Source organism: Peromyscus maniculatus, chromosome 8 (genome assembly GCF_049852395.1).
Source record: "Peromyscus maniculatus bairdii isolate BWxNUB_F1_BW_parent chromosome 8, HU_Pman_BW_mat_3.1, whole genome shotgun sequence".
In the NCBI taxonomy this organism is placed as follows: Eukaryota; Metazoa; Chordata; class Mammalia; order Rodentia; family Cricetidae; genus Peromyscus; species Peromyscus maniculatus.
In genome coordinates this window covers 4791459-4809578 of record NC_134859.1, presented here as the reverse complement: position 1 = coordinate 4809578, position 18120 = coordinate 4791459, and the positions used below count along the sequence as shown (strand labels likewise).

The window sequence follows — 18120 nt, the reverse complement described above, 5'->3', positions numbered from 1 at the left end:
AATGAGGTGGGAAGTGACAAAGCATGATACCCAACATCTTCTTCCTGGTTCTACACATGCTCATAGACACACATGTACCCCCACAGCGCGCACACACACACACAATTTAATTTTTTTTTAAAAAAGAGCTATTACTTCAGCATAAGCCATTCTCATTTAAACAGAAGCCTGGCTGGTGGGGCTGGGGATGTCTCAAAGTATAACTGAGGTTCAATGGAGCTCTTGAGTTACCATTAGCATAATCTGTGGCCATTGGTAGCTCCTGAGTCACATGAGCGTATCGCATGGCCTATTGGTGGAATCTGGCTGCCCTAGAATAAGTCCAGCATCAGCAAGGACAGAGCAGGGTGGGACTGGAAGCAGCTCAGGACCACTGGAGGCATTCTGGTATGGCATCAGAGGGCTTCACAGGAAAGATCAGAGCCTCTTTAGTATCCTCTTAAAGATGGCTGGGAAGTCCATTTCAGAGCTGTGACAAACTAAGGAGACCCTCCCCCCAAAAGCCACTTCTGTTCCCATTTCATAGGGAACAGGGAACTGGTGGAGCCCAGGTGAGAACGCTCCCTGTAAAAGTTTTCTGGATAAAATTGATTGCAAGAAGAGGAAGAGCTGTTCTACAGTCATCTGGGAAATTATTAACCTGATCAGAACGTCTGTTCCATGGTGGTGCCGAATCAGGGAGAACTCAGGAGGGTAGGGTGAATGGCTGGTGACAGGTGGTACAGCCAGGGTTTAAGCTGCTTCTGCTGCCACATTTCTCTGTGGGGAGCTGGGAGCTGTGCTGGCTTCTGCACATGTTCTAGCTGTACAGAGAGCTCTTGTGCTTCTGGGTTGCTCTTTTCTCAGATTTGGTGGCCAGATTTGGAACAAACAAGCAGATTTCAGGAGTTTTGTTTTGTTTTTGAAGTGCTAGAATTCCAGGAAGAGGCCTCTACAGTACCCGAGTGACCACATGGGTAGACAGTTGGTATTTACCCACTTTTACCTGGAGCAGCCCTGTGCTCACCTATCCACTATGTTAGCATGCCCTGGGAAAGTCCCTTCAGATTCATCTTGATGGCTAAAGATGTGGCTCAGTGCTCAGAGTACTTGCCTAACGAGGCCCTGGGTTCTGTCCCCAGCATTCCAAAAAAAAAAAAGTTATTGAGTCACTTGGAAAATTGTCTGACAAGCAGTGAACTAGTCTGTCTTGAACTCTTCTTTTGCTCTAGAATCCTGATGGTGTCCAGTGACATGAAAAGTCTGGAAAGGGGACTAATGTGATATGCTGGCTTGTCCTTCATACTCCACACTGGAACTTGGCTCTGTGACCTTGGGGAGTCCTGAGAGCAATGTTCCCACCATGTCAGCCAAGCAGGGTGGAGCTCTGCCAGGGGAAGTGAGCTCATAACATGTGCAAGCTGGGCCTGAGATCACCAGGCAGAGGGTATAGGCCAGAGCCAAGGGGAGGCATGGCCGACTTGAAATGTTGTGGTGACATTCTTTATCAGTAAACACAAACAGATACAAACAAAATAGAAGCCTACACCTACCAAGAACAAACACATTTATTATAAATCATACATATTCACATTACTATGTTAAGTTATATACAGTATAAAGCAAACAAAATAGATACTTACGGGTAAGAAAAAGACCTACCCAGCAAATCATCTTGCACCTCACTCTGGGGAAACCTAAGATGATGACTAGGAAGAAGCTGGGTGTTGCAGGGAACTGGTAGAGCAACAGGAAAGGGAAAATGGCACTGAAGACAGGGTTGGTGCCGTCTCCTGCTCGGTCATGACTGAGTACTGCCTGTCCTGTTGTGCGTTCAGCAGCTTTCTGTGACCTGAGTCACATGTTTGTTTCTTAAACTTAGCCTCACTGCACAAAAGAAGAAGCTTTTATGTGGCTAGAGTTGTCTCCCGATGCCTGTGAGACACATACTAAAAACCAGAGAGAATGCTTGTCCACACACCCCCGAAAGTTACTTACTGGTCTCTACCTGTGTGATGGGGACCACCTTGTGGGAGACTCTCATCTAGCATCTGGCTTCAGATTAGGTGGGGAGAGCAGGAGGCTCCCCCAGAGTGAGCCTCCAGAGGCCCTGGTCCCAAGGGAACATGTGTGGGATTGCCGCCATCCCAGGGGCTGGCTACAAGTTGATCATGCTAAGAGAACCCAGAGAGTGTGTATGTGGGGGAGGTGTGGTCAGACATCTCCCCATGAGAGAACTTTATGAACATCGGTTATAGACTTTCAGGCTCTGGACCACCCCAACCCATGCCACAACTGCTACAACCTGTAGCTAGTCCTGCCTGCACCCCAATTTCCCATGTTGTGCTGGACCTAGCCAGTGATCTGTTCACATATTCAAGAGGTACACTCTGTGCTGGGGAGCTAGCTATGCTTATGAAGCTCATGGCCTAGTGGAGGATGGCCAAGAGTAAGCAAGTAAAACAATAGGGAATATCAGTGCAGGTGCTTAGAGAGGCTGTAGACTGAAACAGAAAAAAAGGTGAGGGCCAGGGAAGACATATTTGCTGTAAAGAATTCCAAATCATTTATGCAAATAAGGTTGAGGGTGTGGCTCAGTATCTAAGGCAGTGCTCTCAACCTTCCTAATATTGCTACCCTTTAATAGAGTTCCTCATGTTGTGGGGACCCCTAACCATACAGTTATTTTCACTGCTACTTTGTAACTATGATTTTGCTATAATTATGAATCATAATGTAAATCTCTGTGTTTTCCTATGGCCTTAGGTGACCCCTGTGAAAAAAACATTTAACTCACAAGTGGTTGTGACCCACAGGTTGAGAACCACTTGTCTGAGTCTTTGCTAGTGTGCCCAGGGCCTCGGATATGAGCCCCTGCACTGCTAACAGTAACAGCAACAACAGTACTTTATGTGGGGCTTCTTCCACAGAACATAGTATAGATGGAAGGAGGAGAATAATTTGACCACAAAGAAGCCTGATACTAGCATGGCCAGTACAGGACTGAACCATTTCTTAAGACCATGTTGCCGGTGTGTGTTCAGGCTCAGATGTTACAAGAAGGATACTTCCCATTTGTGGTCTTCCTCTTCAAAACCCATAGTCCCAGCCTAATGGCTGGGGGGAAAAATCAGTCAAACTCCCATCCTGGGATTCAAACAATTTCTGACCATGACCCCACACACTACCAAGTTCATCAAAAGTGAGGAAAGTCTGAAAAACTCTTATGGCCCAGCAGAGCCTAAGCTGGAGCTAATAAGATCCTAGAACAAAAAGGACATTGGGGAAGGGAGTGAAATCTAACCAAGTACACAGTTTAGCCGGTACTCACTCAAAAAGAGCTAAGGAAAAGAACAGGTGATGGAGTGACCATGGCATCTCCAAGGGGGTGACATTTAAGCTGAGCACTGGAAGATGTAACTGAGTAACACCCATGTCTGAGAAAGTGAGCCATTTGAGAGCCAGCCATCAATAAGCCAACCCGGCCAGAGTGGGAGCCAGCAAGGCAGAGAAGGCCAGGGGTGAGATCAGAGGCGGTCAGGGCCAGGCATAGGAGGCGTCAGGCCGGGTCTGCACCGTTTGAATTTCAGCCTGAGTGTGAGGAGAAGGCGTTGGGAGTTTGGAACAAAGGAGGGACATGAGCTTATTTCTACTTACTGTCACATGGGTCTGTGTGGCGAACAAATGAGGACAGAGAGAAAGTGAAGCCAGCTGAGAGATCTGTATGTGCCCGTGGAGAGCACAGGGGAAGGACACCCAGCCCAGGGGTCCTCACCACACGACAAGGACTCCTGATGGGAAGGAATCCCAGGAAGCAAAGCATCGCTCTTGACTTCCAGGTCTTTCTGCTCAGTGGTTCTTAATGTTTGGGAAAATAAAAACATATATGGCACTTTAAATCGGTTGCTGTAAATTGCTCTTCCAGAGTTGGAAAAAACAAAATGAGGTTCCTAACTTGCCTCTACCTTCCAGAGGTTGTTAATGGAAAGGGGAAACATGGCCTCTGTCCTGTGAGAGCTGTTTCTAAAGTGTAAAGAGCTGGACTGCCATATGTTATAGCTTCTGAGCTGCCCCCCATCCCTTTGAAAAGAAAATGTGGTAACAATCAGAGTCAAGTATCTTTAAATCAGGAAATAAAACAAATGCTTCCTTGTGTGTTTGTCCAAGTCAGGGCTGGTGTCTTGGTGTTTCTCAGGGGATGGACACGGGCCTGGCCTAGGCGGTTTCTGCTCACATGTTGCTGGTGTCACCCCCACTGTTGAGACTCACTTGGCATGTCTGGGGTGCTTTACACGTGCGTGGTCTAGACCTTGAGGAGACTTCTGAGTCTCGGTCATTGATGCCAGCTGAGCTCACCTGTCTCCATGTTTGCTTCCAGAGATTGAGATGGTGGTCATGGAGCGCAGCAAGCTCTCAGAGCTGGCCACTGCTGGGGCCTCAGTGAGGGAGCAGAACACCACGGACGAGGAGAAGAGCGCTGCCACAGGCTCAGAGAGCACACAGTGGAGCAGGTAGGCAGCAGGGCACTGCTGGGAGCTATTAGACAGCCACTCAGCCTTGGGAAAGGCAAACACCTGGTCATAGCTACCCTGCTCACCAAATGGCTGCTCTACTCGCCTTTGTTCCCTCTGCTTCAGCCTCTGGCCACCCAGAGGCATGAGCTCTTGGGGTGCATAAGAAAAGAACTGACCCTTGACATGTGCTCATACCCTTATCCTTTGGAAAGGTGGCCAGGACGGGACACCACCACTGTGGAACACTTGGCAACTAGGCTGGGTCTAATGAATGGAGACCATTCCCAAGAGGACCCTCTTGAGAGCCAGGCATGAAGTTCCCATCTCTATCCTTGATTGCCATGCTTGCTTACATCTGTAGGGCCTTTGGCACACAATGTGATCTACTGCTGCCGCCTTCCTGGCCCGCCCTGACACTCACCTCAGGGATGGCTCGTGGAGCTGATCTTGAACCTTATCCTGCTTATTTCCTACAGTTTTGCTGAGGCTCATCAACTACAGCACAGGATTGTTCCCACAGTCTGCAGTGAGCAGCTAGAGGGCATCTTCATGTTAGGGTTGTTTCCTGTCCTTTTAGGCAGCCACACCACACAGACCTCAGCAGCAGGTTAGTGTGTTAGTGTTATGCAGGTACACTGGTGTGGGGTTTTGGTCTCCCTGCAACATACTGACTTCTTGAAGCCTCAGGGTGTGGCCAGGAATGTACTCCCTCCACACACACACCCCATTTGTTAACCCAGTTGAAAGCACTGAAGCATACTTATTTTCAGTTTTTTTCTCCATATCTTATTGGTTAGTGGGTGTGTGGGTGGTGCTGAGGATGGAGGCCAGGCCCTCCATCAAGTAGGCCAGTATCCTGCTGCTGGCGAAGCCATGTACATTACTAGTTCTTATTTTCTTCTTTGTTTGGATGGTGTTTGGTTGTCTAACAGAGAGGATTAACTTGTAGCAGATGTATAAGAGAACAGTTTTTTGATTTTGTTAACTAAAAATCATTGGCTAACACATGGTTGTCAGTTGTAACCTGTAAAGGAAGCCTTTTACGCTTTTGCTTAACAGTATGTAACCCCTGAGCTCTGAAATGAAGAAAGTCATTCTAAGCATAGAAGAGACAGGTTAGAAGCATGGCCCAGCATTAGTTAGACTGTGAATAACTGGAACAACCACAAATGACAAACAGTAGAGGATGCTTAAGCAGATGAGATCTGTGTGCTTACAGAACATTAGCTGCTGCTCCTTTTCCTGTGACGCTGCCATGGTGATGTGCAGGTTTTAGGATCCAGTGCATGGATTCATGATCCTGAAAGAGTAACACTGTAACTTTGTGAAAGTGAGAAGGAACCCTAGACATTCTGTGTGATTATTGGACTCAATGACTCCTTTTTCCCTGCATCTTAGGGGATAGTTGATCGGGTTCTTTTTAACCTCGGATGACTAACTGGTAACTGTGACTGCATGGCTCTCTAATTAGCAGAACTTGACTCGGGTTGGGTGTGGGCTGCCTACAGGCCTGAAGCAGCATCCCATGTCCCAGCACTGAGGCTGAGAGCAAGTGAAGAGGAAGATGGCCATTTGTTCCCCAAAGCATCAGTTGAATCTTGACATCTTTTCCGCTACTGTGAGAACTGGAGCTACTGTGATTTTCTTTGTATAGTGTCCTGCCTGCACTCAGGATCAAGTTAGACACCCCACTCCCCCCAAAAAACCATTGTTGTTTTGTTTTGAGACAGTTTTAGTAGGTAGCTCTCCCTGGCTGGCCTGGAATCCACAGAGCTCCTCCCCAGCCTCTACTTCCTGAGTCCTGGGATTAAAGGTGTGCACCACAGGCCCAGCTCAGCAACTTTTAAAAGGTATATAAATTATGCACATCCTAAAAAATGTGAAAAGTCTTCAGAAGTACAGAGAAGAAATAAAAGTCAGTGATCCCAGATGTTCCTATTTTGATTATTACTAACTTCTTCAGAGCCACTTTTCTGGGCATTTTGCCCCCTTCCCCAGCTCATGCCTGTCATGCTTTATTTCTCCTTTTGCTGTTTCATATCAAATCGCAGCATCTTTATCACATCATTGTCCTTAGTAAACATGTGCTTAGTAGCTTCTTTACACTACTCCATATCAATATGTAAAAGCAGCATGCATGCCAAGCCCTCCCTCTGTTCCTGTGCTTGGTTAGTCACGTGATTCCCCGTGCAAATACGATCCAAATTGTGAGAGCTGCTCTACAAGAAGTGTTTTACAATTTATGCTGCTCTCACATTTGGCAGAGTTGTTGCTTAAAAAAAAAAAAAAAAAAAAAAAAAAAAAAAAAACAAAAAAAAAACAACCTCACAAAACCCAAATCTACACACAAAGCTGTGGACAGGTCTGAATGGAGAAGCCCCATCCTGGGCACTAGAAAATAGAGACTGAATGTCAATGTACACATTGAGGTTTTTTTCCTTTTAATTTTTGTGTGTCCCATGTTTATTCGAAACATGACAAATACATTTCCACTACTTTATTTTCATTTTTCAGCTTAATATTTTGTGTTGACACATGAGGATTTGAGGACTTAAATGAGGAGCTAGGAGTGTAACTCAGTAATAGAGCACTTGCCCAGCATGCTCAAGGTCTTCCACTCCATCTCCAGACTGCCCCTCAAAGGCCTAAGATATTCAAGATTGTATGGAAGACTCTGCTGCAAATGGTCTCCTTTGAACAGTCCTGTTTTAAACCCTCAAAATAGTCCATTGCCAATACCCATGTGACTTCTGAGTGTTCGATACATCCTTGTTCACTCTCTGGAGTACTTGGCTTTCTTGACCTCAGCCTGGCGGTGGGACAGCCTCAGATGGGGTCAGAGTCTCCTGCTCCCAGGCCTGCCCTGTGCTTATTCTGTTGTCTGTTACTGAAGAGTCTTGCCAGGCTAGGCCCCACCCTGGAAGGACAGCACTTGGGATGTGGATTCCCCAGGCTATGGCAACTCTTTATATCTTACCCACAGAGCACAGGAGAGATTGGTGAGAGACCTCACCATCAACTCTTCTAGTCAAGGATATTGGCCTAAGAAATTGCTGAGCTAGGATACTGCCCAAATGAAATCATGGAGAAGTATCCTTGCAATATTAAATATAACAATCAAATACAGTGCATGACTCTATGCCGAGGAGGCCCCCCAGTCAGCCTTCTGGCCTGGAATGCTTCTGTGCAGTTAAGGAACTCAGCAGAGGGTTTGTAACAGGAAGAAGCCAGATCAGCACTTGAACCCGGTCAGTCTGACTCCATAGCTATACCTTTAAACTCACTCATGTGCTGTCTGTGCCTTGCCAGGTAGTGTCGGTCAATTGTATCATCCTGCTTTCCTCTTTATTCTTTCCGTCTTTCCTTTAAGGTGAGGATGTGTGCCTGTGCTGTCTCTGCCAGCTGGCAGAGGAGTGCAGAAGAGCGGGGACTTTGTACCTATCAGCTCCAGAATCTGAGACACCCAGTGAGGGACTAAGTGGTCTGTTCCTTGGTCACTTTCCCCTCTAAATGGCATCTTTCCAAGGTCAGAGCCCAGCTCTCATTCATATGGATGTGTTCCCAGTACCTGATTCTGGACCAGGCACATATTGCGATCACCACAAACTAGTGGCCTTAGAGCCCAGACCTGTGAGAAGCAAAGACAGCTGATGTCGTCAGGTGAGAGGGAAAATATACACTTGTGCCAGAGGATTACAGACCTCTCCTCTTTTCCAGACCCTTCCTGGATATGGTCTACCATGCCCTGGACAGCCCTGATGACGATTACCACGCCCTCTTTGTGCTCTGCCTCCTGTACGCCATGTCTCATAACAAAGGTAGGCATGCTCCTCGCCTTCTTTGATGTCTGTGACACAGTGCTACGTACGCTCTGTGCATCCTTCCTCTTTACTGATGCAGAGAAAGGGAGGGCACTTTGGGAAAGAATTTCCTTTATGGCCTCTGAGGTAAGTCCTTACAATGCTCTTCTTCAGCCTCATTGCAATTTCTCAGGTGTTTTTCTGCAGACTGAAGCCACAGGCATTGGTGACTCAGGCGTGGTAGTGGGAAATTCAAGTGTGGCTGTCTAACCCAGTGAGGCTGGCTTCCCACTGTGGCTTTTTACAGACCCCTTTCTGCTTTACAGCTAACCTAACCAGCGACCACTTTCCTGACATCAGAGAAAACCAGTCAAATTGGAACCTTGGTTTTGCTATTTATAATACTTGGTGTTCTTGCCGTGGGCTCAGTGCTAAAATAGACCTGGGTGGAAGCGTAGGTTTCCTTTCTAAAGAAAGGTGTGGTTCTCCAGCTTCCCTTGCTCAGGCCGTGTGGCCAGGCTCCAGTTCTAACAGAGCTGACAATTCCCTGGCATGCACTAGTCCCTCCCTCAGTGCCCAGTGCTGGGAACAGCTTCTGCTGTTGGCTCACCTGGCTCCCCACAGCCAAGTTTGGAGACTCTCCTCAAGAATATTCACAAGAACTGGAGTTGGCATAGAATGACACATGGAATCAAGTGATACTACAGGAGCTTTGCACTAAGCTTGTTGGGAGTAAATGTCTACTAACTGATGCTTGCTGAGACAGCCTATGGCTAGAGTCATTAAAGCAGAACTAAACCCCAGTGACTCTTCAAGCCTTAGTCATGGAAATTAAGTCAGTTGGCACATGAAAACATCTAGTGGCAAATGCCTCCCCTCTGCTTTGTCCCCAGCCTTCCTCTTGAAGACAGCTTCTGCATCAGTTTCTCACATGCCCTCTAAGGAAGCTGTGCACTCTCAGTTAAGACAGCCAGCTGCACCTGGAGCCATCAGTTGGTGTCCATGTGACCTGCTGCTGGGCCCGCCCTTCTCTCACCATCAAAACTTGACACAGTGCTTGTCATCTGTGTGGAAATGCCTGCTGCATGTCTGGGCCACAGCTGGTTAACTAGCAGGAGGCAGCTTCCAGAGTTTCCTTTCTAGAAAGACATTCTTGACAGCTCTCCTCAGAGTAAACCATTGTGCTCATAATGAGGCTAAAGACCTAACCTGATGCCACCGCCACCTCCTCCCTCTCTCCCTCCTCTTCCTCCTCCTCCTGTAGTCTTGGGTAAAGATGGAACCCAGAGCCCCATGTATACTAGCCGAGCCTTCTAGCCTGAGACTTTAAAGAGCATGACAGGCTCCAATTCCTGCTGATGTTGTGCTCATGCCCTCCCCACACGCAGTCTCCTTCCTCCCCTGTGACCCTCCAGCACCTAGCCCACAGCCTCTCACACGGATACCATCCATTACTGGGAGCCAAGCGGCTCCATGACAGCTGCCGCTGCCTCCCCACAGGCTCTGTCTGTAGTCAGTTCCTGCTGGGGGCATGCTGGGGGCATGCCGGGGGCCTCAGCTCAGTGTTCCAGCACACCTTGTCAGGTTGCGTTCATCCCCATGAGCATACACTCCCTGCCATCCTGTTGCTGTTAGCATTGCCATCCAGAGTTGCAGCTGCCATGGCCATTGGTACTTTGCTTCCTTTGCTCCTGGCAGTTTCTCATCAGCTTGTCTGTTCTCCCTTTCTGGCATGTCTGATCGGTTAATTTCCCCAGTGTCTCTGCACAGGTCTGTCTCAAGCCAGGGGTGAAGATGGAAACCAAGGCAGGAGCAAAGAGCAAATGAGGCCGGGCTACTGTTCAGTGGTCATTATCTCGGGCCCACGATTGGTTATCAGCTCCTGCTAGGGTCGAGGATATTGCTGTTTTGTAGTTCACCCCCCACAGCACCCCTTACAGTGAGACTGCTTTACCTCTCTGTCCTTTGCTCTTCAGGAACATTTAGTTTCTCCCTTAGCCTCCACCCTCCTAGACTTGCTCTGTGGAGTAACAGACAGTACCTGGTTTTCCACCTTGGTTTGGTTTCTAGGACTCCCTTCTCAGACCTCAGGGCGAAGGGCTAGGGTTCACACTCAGGTGCAGCAACAGACCTCTGGTAGAGGTAAGCTTGTACTCACTGAATTCACCCATGTTCCTGTGGATAAGCAATGGAAACTGCCTCTTCTCCATGGAGGCCAAAAAGAAAAAAAGAAAAGTCTATGAGAAGGCCTGGGTGGTATCTCGTAGGAGACACGAAGTTGATGAGAAGAACTGGAAAGGACTGTTAGAAACCTTGGCGATAAGTATTGATGAGCCTTCCCTCAAGGACTCCATTTTGGTTCTTGTCAGTCCCAAGATGGCTGCAGCTTGGTGCTGTGCCTGACTTTGAAATGTAGAGGGACTTTTTTCTGCCTACAAGTTCCCAATTAATTGACACAGGGACTAAATACTAATTATAAACGCTCAGCTGATGGCTCAGGCTTATTACTAACTAGCTCTTACAACTTAAAATAACCCATTTCTATTAATCTATGTGCTGCCCTGAGGCTCATGGCATTTACCTCTCCACATGTCTTGCTTCCTCTTCATCTGGCTGGCGACCCCTCTGACTCTGCCATTCTTCTTCCCAGAGTTTTCTGTGTCTGGCTGTCCCACCTATACTTCCTGTCTAGCTACCAGCCAGTCAGCTTTTTATTAAACCAATCTGAGTGTAATGTACAAAAGGATCATTCCATAGCAGGTCAGTGTTGGCTGGGGATGGTGTCACAGCACATAGTGGTCCTAGGCCCCAGGCCTGTGCCTGGGACTCTTTGGACGCTTAGGAACCAGCCTAGTTAGTGCCAACACAGCACCTGTTCCCAGAGGGTTTATACCTTCTTGGACTCACTCGTAGTCTTTCTTGATGTTTTCTCTTTTCCTAATCACCACCTGTCGAAGTTCCTCTCAGAAATCACCGTCTCCAATGTTCTTTCCAACTCTCCTAGGTGACACCCTGGGTTAATGCTACCTGTTGTGAAATTTTTGGACATTGTAGGATTTGACCTGTTTATTTATTTTTTTTTTAAGGACTTTTTTTTTTTTTAAGGCAAGGTCTTATGCATCCCAGGTTTTTGTAACTAAGAGTGACTGTGAACTTCTGATTCTCCTGCCTCCACCTCCCAAATGCTGAGATTACAGGTGTGCACCATCATTCCTGGTTTAGGCAGTGTTGGGGCCTCGTCTGAGCTATGTTAATACTCTAACAACTGAGCTAGATCTGCATCCCTCCCTGTTAAGGGTTTTTACGTCTGCATCCATGAATAACACTGATCTAGAGACTTCTTGCAATTCTCTTATCTAGCTGCACTATAGTGATGTACCCTAGAGTGTAGCCTGGGAGGTAATTCATCCTCCTTAGTTTCTTGGGAGATTTAAAAAAAAAGGGGGGGCTGGAGAGATGGCTCAGAGGTTAAGAACACCGACTGCTCTTCCAAAGGTCCTGAGTTCAATTCCCAGCAACCACATGGTGGCTCACAGCCATCTGTAATGAGATCTGGTGCCCTCTTCTGGCCTGCAGTCATACATGTTAGATACATAATAAATAAATAAATCTTTAAAAAAATTTAAAAAAAAAAAAAAAAAAGAAGAAGCTAGCATTATTTCTTCTGTAAGTGTTCCTTGAACCAGTGGAGCCATCTGGACAAGGTATTTTCTATGAGGAAATTTTTTTTAGTTTTGATATCAATTATGTAGCCTAAGCTAGCCTCAGACTTGCAACCCTTCTGCCTTAGCCTTCCAAGTGATAGGATTACAGGTGTGCTCCACCACACCCAGCTGAAGGACAAATTTAACCACCAAATTCCTCTGTGGAGATGGTAGATTATCTCTTTCCTTTGAAGTGAGTTTTGGTGGTTTGCACCTTTCAAGGAATTTGTCATTTCATCTAAACTGTAAAATGTATGATCATAAATTTGTTCGTAGCTCTCCTCTGTCATCTTGCGTTGTCTGTAGGGTCTCAGTCTGTGGCCCTCTCTAGTTTGTGGTATTGATAATTTGGGCATCATCTTTTTTTCTGACCACTTTGGCTAGAGGATTATCAACTTTTCTGATATTCTAGATGTTTTTCTTGTTTCACTGATTTCTGTTCTTAAATTTATTTCATACATTCTGATGCTTCCTGCATATTTAATTTCTCTTTCTTCTATGGCCTCTTAAAATAGAAGCTTAGATTATTGGGGTATGTGTGTGAGATACACTCACCTTCCACCTTGTTTGAAACACGGTCTTTTGTTCACTGCTACATATGCCAGGCTGACTGGTCTGCAAGCTTCCAGGGTTTCTCCTGTCTTGGCTCCCATTCTGTGCTAGGAACACTAGATTACAGATGGGCCCTGCTGCACCTACCTTTATATGGACCTGGGGAGCCAAACTCCAGATCCCACACTTAGACTGCAAGCACTTCAACCTTTGAGCTGTCTCCCGAGCCCTATAGCATTGACGGTGTAAGATAATTTGTTTTATTTCTTACATTACCATAGTGTAAAATGAACTGATTTTTTGCATGTAAGTTGGTGGATTTTAGCACATCTTGCCACAATCAGGATGCCTTACACTCCAAAACACCCCTTTTCTCAGTCCTCTTCAGCCATCTTTCCTTTCCAAATGGTCATTAATTTTTAATCCTTCTCTTTTAAAATAAGAGTTTATATTATAAATTTTGATCTATGCAATTTATATGCATTCAATTTGGACACTCTATAATTGCCTTTCTGGTTTATTGTTGTTAGAACTTCTGGTTGTTTCTATCATTGTTTTGGTTTGGTTTTGGATCATGCTGTCCCTTACCATTTTTGTTGCTGTTCTGCTTCTGGTAGTGTTGGATTATTTGGCAGTTATTACTAATTTTACTGTAAGAAGAATTGCTAAATGGTCTTATTAATAAAAAAAACAAAAACAAAAAACAAACAAACAAACAAAAAACCTGGAGCCAGATATTGGGGTGAATGCTGAGAGATAAGAGAAATAGGAAAAACCACAGCCAACTTCACCTTACCAGCCCTCAGTCTCCAAAGACACCTATTTCCTGTATACCCATGCCTATGCCTTTCTGTTCTGCCATCTCATTTCCTCTCTCCACCCAACTATATCACTTCCTGTCTGTCTGTACAGACCTCCAGACCTTCATGGTTAACTAGTGTTGGAATTTAAGGCATGTGCCACCATGCCTGGCTCTATTCCCAGTGTGGCCTTGAACTCACAGAGATCCAGGTGGATCTCTACATCCCAAGTGATAGTATTAAAGGTGTGTGCTACCATTGCCTGACCTCTGTTTACTATAGTGGCTGACTTTTTGCTCTGATCCTCACATAAACTTTATTAGGGTGCACAATATTTGGGGAGAAACAATATATCACCACATTTCCCCTTTTTGTCTAAAATAAAAAATAAAAGTTATAACTAATATAAGAAAAACTATATACAATAAGTATAATAACTATATGCAATATATACAAGCAATAAATACATCAACAATGTCTAGTCCATTTGCATTTGACAAATTTAGAGAAAATATTCCATTATCTATCCTATTTTGTGAATCCAAAAAATTGTATCTAATTCACCTTCTATCCTAATTTGCATTACAAAAAGTATCTTTTGATGTCTTTCAAACTTACACACTTAACACCTCTTTAGTGAGTTTCTTTTCTTTTTTTTTTTTTTTTTTTTTAATTTGCTACACCAATTTTTATCAGCCTAAACAAGGAACTAAAAATAGCAAGTGAAGTAAAAAGGGCAGAACACCCGACCGGTTCCACACAGGTAGACACCCTGGAGAACGTCACCTACCATCCCGCCTTTCTTCATTGCACTGCACAAGCTAACAGATTAAGTATCTGTTTTCTTACATTAACTCCCTAGGATTTGCTAAGGTTTTTGCAAGTCACTAGGTAACACATACAGTCCTAAGGAAATAATGTCACTTAAAAATCAGCACTGGAGCCGGGCGGTGGTGGCGCACGCCTTTAATCCCAGCACTCGGGAGGCAGAGCCAGGCGGATCTCTGTGAGTTCGAGGCCAGCCTGGGCTACCAAGTGAGCTCCAGGAAAGGCGCAAAGCTATGCAGAGAAACCCTGTCTCGAAAAACCAAAAAAAAAAAAAAAAAAAAAAAAAAAAAAAAAAAAAATCAGCACTGGACACTAATTAAAGCGAGCTTGTGTGTGTCTACTGCCTTAAACTAAAAGTGAGGCATTGCTTACAAACTGTGACGAGCCGCCCTCCACTAGCCGGCTCACTGCCCCTCGGCTGCTTTTTCAAGGAAGTATACATTAACCAGATGGCGATTGAGGTGCTTGCTGTAATCCTTTTCCTTTCTGAAAGACCGATCACAGAAAATACAAACAAACTCTCCCTCGGTTATTTTAACTGCCAACCCCTCCTTCCCACTTTTTGAACTTGCTTCTTGTGGCACTGGCCGAGCCCCATGCAGCCCAGAATCATCACTTCCCTTGGACATATTATCACTCAGGTCACTTCCATCATGACTGTGAATGCCTTCGTCTTCATCAATGTCCAGTGACTGTTTTCAGCCAAAGTGATAGGAGGCGAGGCCGTTACGGTTGGTGATGGGACAGGAGGCAATGGTGAAGCCGGTTCATGTGCTGAGGCTTTCACAGGGACACTGTCTGGGTTCTGCTCAGAGTCCACTTCCATTTCACAAAGCCCAGCTGAACCAGTCTGACACTTAGCATGTAACGTTTCACCACCTGACCCATTTGAGTTTTGTTCCGAGGATAAGACACTGGTAGATTCCTTGGGAGCAGCAAGCGTAGCTAGACTCTTGCCAGCTTCCTCTGTTCCCACTTTCTTGAGAGGGGCCATTTTATTTCCTTCCCCATCAGAGCCAATTTCTTGGTCCTTGGGTGTCTCGTCTCTTCTTGAGTTTCCCTTTGGAAGATCCTGTGTGCACCTGCTTCCCTTCAGAAGCTGGTTATCTCTAACAGGCACTAAGCCAACTTCAATAAGGACTTGCTCCTGCCGCACCACCTCACTCTGCATGCCCGACTTCTCCTTGGTACTCTCTTTTCGGGGAGAAGACCTTTTGGTGACTGGTTTCACTTGAAGAGGTGGCTCCATGACAGCAGGAGGCTCCTTCTGAACAGATCCCATGTGAGGAGGCCCTGTCTGAGCAACCTCCACCTGAGCATGGTCCAAAGAACAAAGCAGCCTCTTCTGACAATGTCCCCGCTGAGACTCCATGGGAGGAGGAGGCTCCATCTGATCAGGCTCCATGGGAGGAGGCGGCTCCCTCTGAGCAGGCTCCATGGGAGGAGAGGAGGAGGCTCCATCTGATCAGGCTCCATGGGAGGAGGCGGCTCCATCTGAGTAAGCTCCATGGGAAGAGGCTGCTCCATCCCTGGAGACTCCGTGGGAGGAGGCCGCTCCCTCTGAGGAAGCTCCAGGGGAGAAGGCAGCTCCCTCTGAGCAGGCTCCAGGGGAGGAGGCGGCTCCCTCTGAGGAGGCTCCAGGGGAGAAGGCAGCTCCATCTGAGCAGGCCCAGTCTGAGCAATATCCATGGGAGAAGGAAGCCCGGGCTGAGTAGAGCCTGTAGGGGTGACCACCACCTGAGTGAGCGCAGGACCGGAAGAGACCTCCTCCTGAGTCAGCTCCATGGAAGGAGGCTCTGCCGGAGCCATCTCCTTCTGCGTCTCCTGAGCAGGTCTGCTGCCTTTCTTACTTGATTTACCTTTTTGAGGTTTCTTCTTTGCACCTTTTTTAATGGAAGTATTTTGCTTTTTATTGTCCCCCTTAGTCTCCTCCGTCTTGCTGTCATCCTTTGGCACCTCGGTACTATTTTTGGATTTGCTTTCCATCTTTTTTTCTTTTTTGTCACTGGTTTCTCGTTCACAGGCTCATCTGATGGATGGGCTTCAGCATCCACCTTTCTTTTATTCTTCTTGGCTTTACTGACTTTTTCTTTATTATTTCCTGTATGTACATCTATGTGTTTCGTCTCTGCTGCCTTAGTCTCCGTCGCGGATTTCCGAATTCTGGTAGTTACCTGGACCACTGAGGCATTGCCACAAGACTTCTTCTCTTTTGAAACATCCTTTTTCTCTAGATATTAGGATAGCTACACCAGCTTGTTTCTTAGGTCCATTTGCTTGGAAAGCCTTTTCCCAGCCCTTTATTCGGAGGTAGTGTCTGTCTTTGAAGTTAAGGTGTGTTTCTTGTATGCAGCAGATGGATGGGTTCTGTTTTCTTATCCATTCTGTTAGCCTGTGTCTTTTTATAGGTGAGTTGAGACTATTTATATTGATGGATATTAATGACCAGTGATTGTTAATTCCTGTTATTTTTTGTGGTTGTGTTGTGTTGTCCTTCTGTGGTGTATGTTGGTGTGGGATTATCTATTGCTTGATTTTTCATGGATGTATTTAGCTTCTTTGGGTTGAATTTTCCCTTCTAGTGCTTTCTGTAGGGCTGGGTTTGTGGACAGGTATTGATTAAATCTGGTTTTATCCTGGAATATTTTGTTTACTCCGCCTATGGTGATTGAGAGTTTTGCTGGGTATAATAGTCTGGGTTGGAATCTGTGGTCTCTTAGTGTCTGCATGAGATTTGTCCATGATCTTCTAGCTTTCATAGTCTCTATTGAGTAGTCTGGTGTTATTCTGATGGGTTTGCCTTTATATGTTACTTAGTCTTTTTCCTTTGCGGCTCTTAATATTTTTTCTTTGTTCTGTGTGTTTAGTGTTTTGATTATTATGTGGCGAGGGGACTTTTTTTTGGATCCAGCCTATTTGGTGTTCTGTAAGCTTCTTGTATCTTCATAGGTATTTCTTTCTTTAGGTTAGGAAAGTTTTCTTCTATGATTTTGTTGAATATATTTTCTGTGCCTTTGAGTTGGTATTCTTCTCCTTCTTCTATCCCTATTATTCTTAGGTTTGGTCTTTTCATGGTGTTCCAAATTTCCTGGACGTTTTGTGTTATGACTTTTTTGTCTTTAGTGTTTTCTTTGACTGACGAATCTATTTTCTCTATCGTGTCTTCAGTGTCAGAGATTCTCTGTTCCATCTCTTGGTTGGTTATGCTTGTTTCTGTAGTTCCTGTTCATTTAGTCAGGATTTCTATTTCCAGCATTCCCTCAGCTTGTGTTTTCTTTATTGTCTCAAATTCATTTTTCAGATCTTGGAATGTTTTTTTCATCTGTTTAATTGCTTTTTCTTGGCTTGATTTCTTCCCATTTTTTGTTCGTTTTTTCTTCCATTTCTTTAAGGGAGTTTTTTATTTCCTCTTTAATGGAGTTTTTCATTTCCTCTTTAAGGGAAGTTTTTATTTCCTCTTTAAGGGAGTTTTTCATTTCCTCTTTAAGGAAAGTTTTTATTTCCTCTTTGAAGGAATGTTTTATTTCTTCTTTAAGGGCCTCTATCATCTTCTTAAAGTCATTTTTAGGGTTGATTTCTTCTGTTTCTTCTGTCATGGTATGTTTAGGTCTTGCAGGTGTAGAATCACTAGGTTCTGATGTTGCCATATAGGTCTTTATGTTGTTGCCTGTATTTTTGCACTGGCGTCTACTCATCTCTTCCTCTGTGTGGTGCAGGTGGTGTCTGTGTCTGAGAGTGCCTCTCTTGTTCTAATTTTTAGTCTTGGTTTAGTAGAGGTTCTTGGTTAAATTGGTGCTATTGGGCTGTTTCTTCAGGGACAGCTGATTTCAGTCGGTGAATTATATACTTATGATTCTGGTGATCTGGTTTGGTGGCTGGGTAGCGCCTTCTTCTGTGTTCCCAGGTCACGTTTTGTTCATTTGTCAACTCCTCAGCTGATCTT

General features: G+C 45.5%; 1 protein-coding gene across 19 annotated transcripts in view; it reads left to right on the top strand.

The window, feature by feature from the left end:
• The window catches only part of Clec16a (C-type lectin domain containing 16A), a 223379-nt gene that overhangs the window by 67729 nt on the left and 137530 nt on the right, over positions 1–18120 (top strand). For all 19 annotated transcript variants that reach the window (XM_076577861.1, XM_076577868.1, XM_076577857.1 and 16 more), the window contains exons 11-12: positions 4358–4490; positions 8211–8311. In XM_076577861.1, the coding sequence (XP_076433976.1) occupies positions 4358–4490; positions 8211–8311 (234 nt within the window). The remainder of the gene's footprint in view (positions 1–4357; positions 4491–8210; positions 8312–18120) is intronic.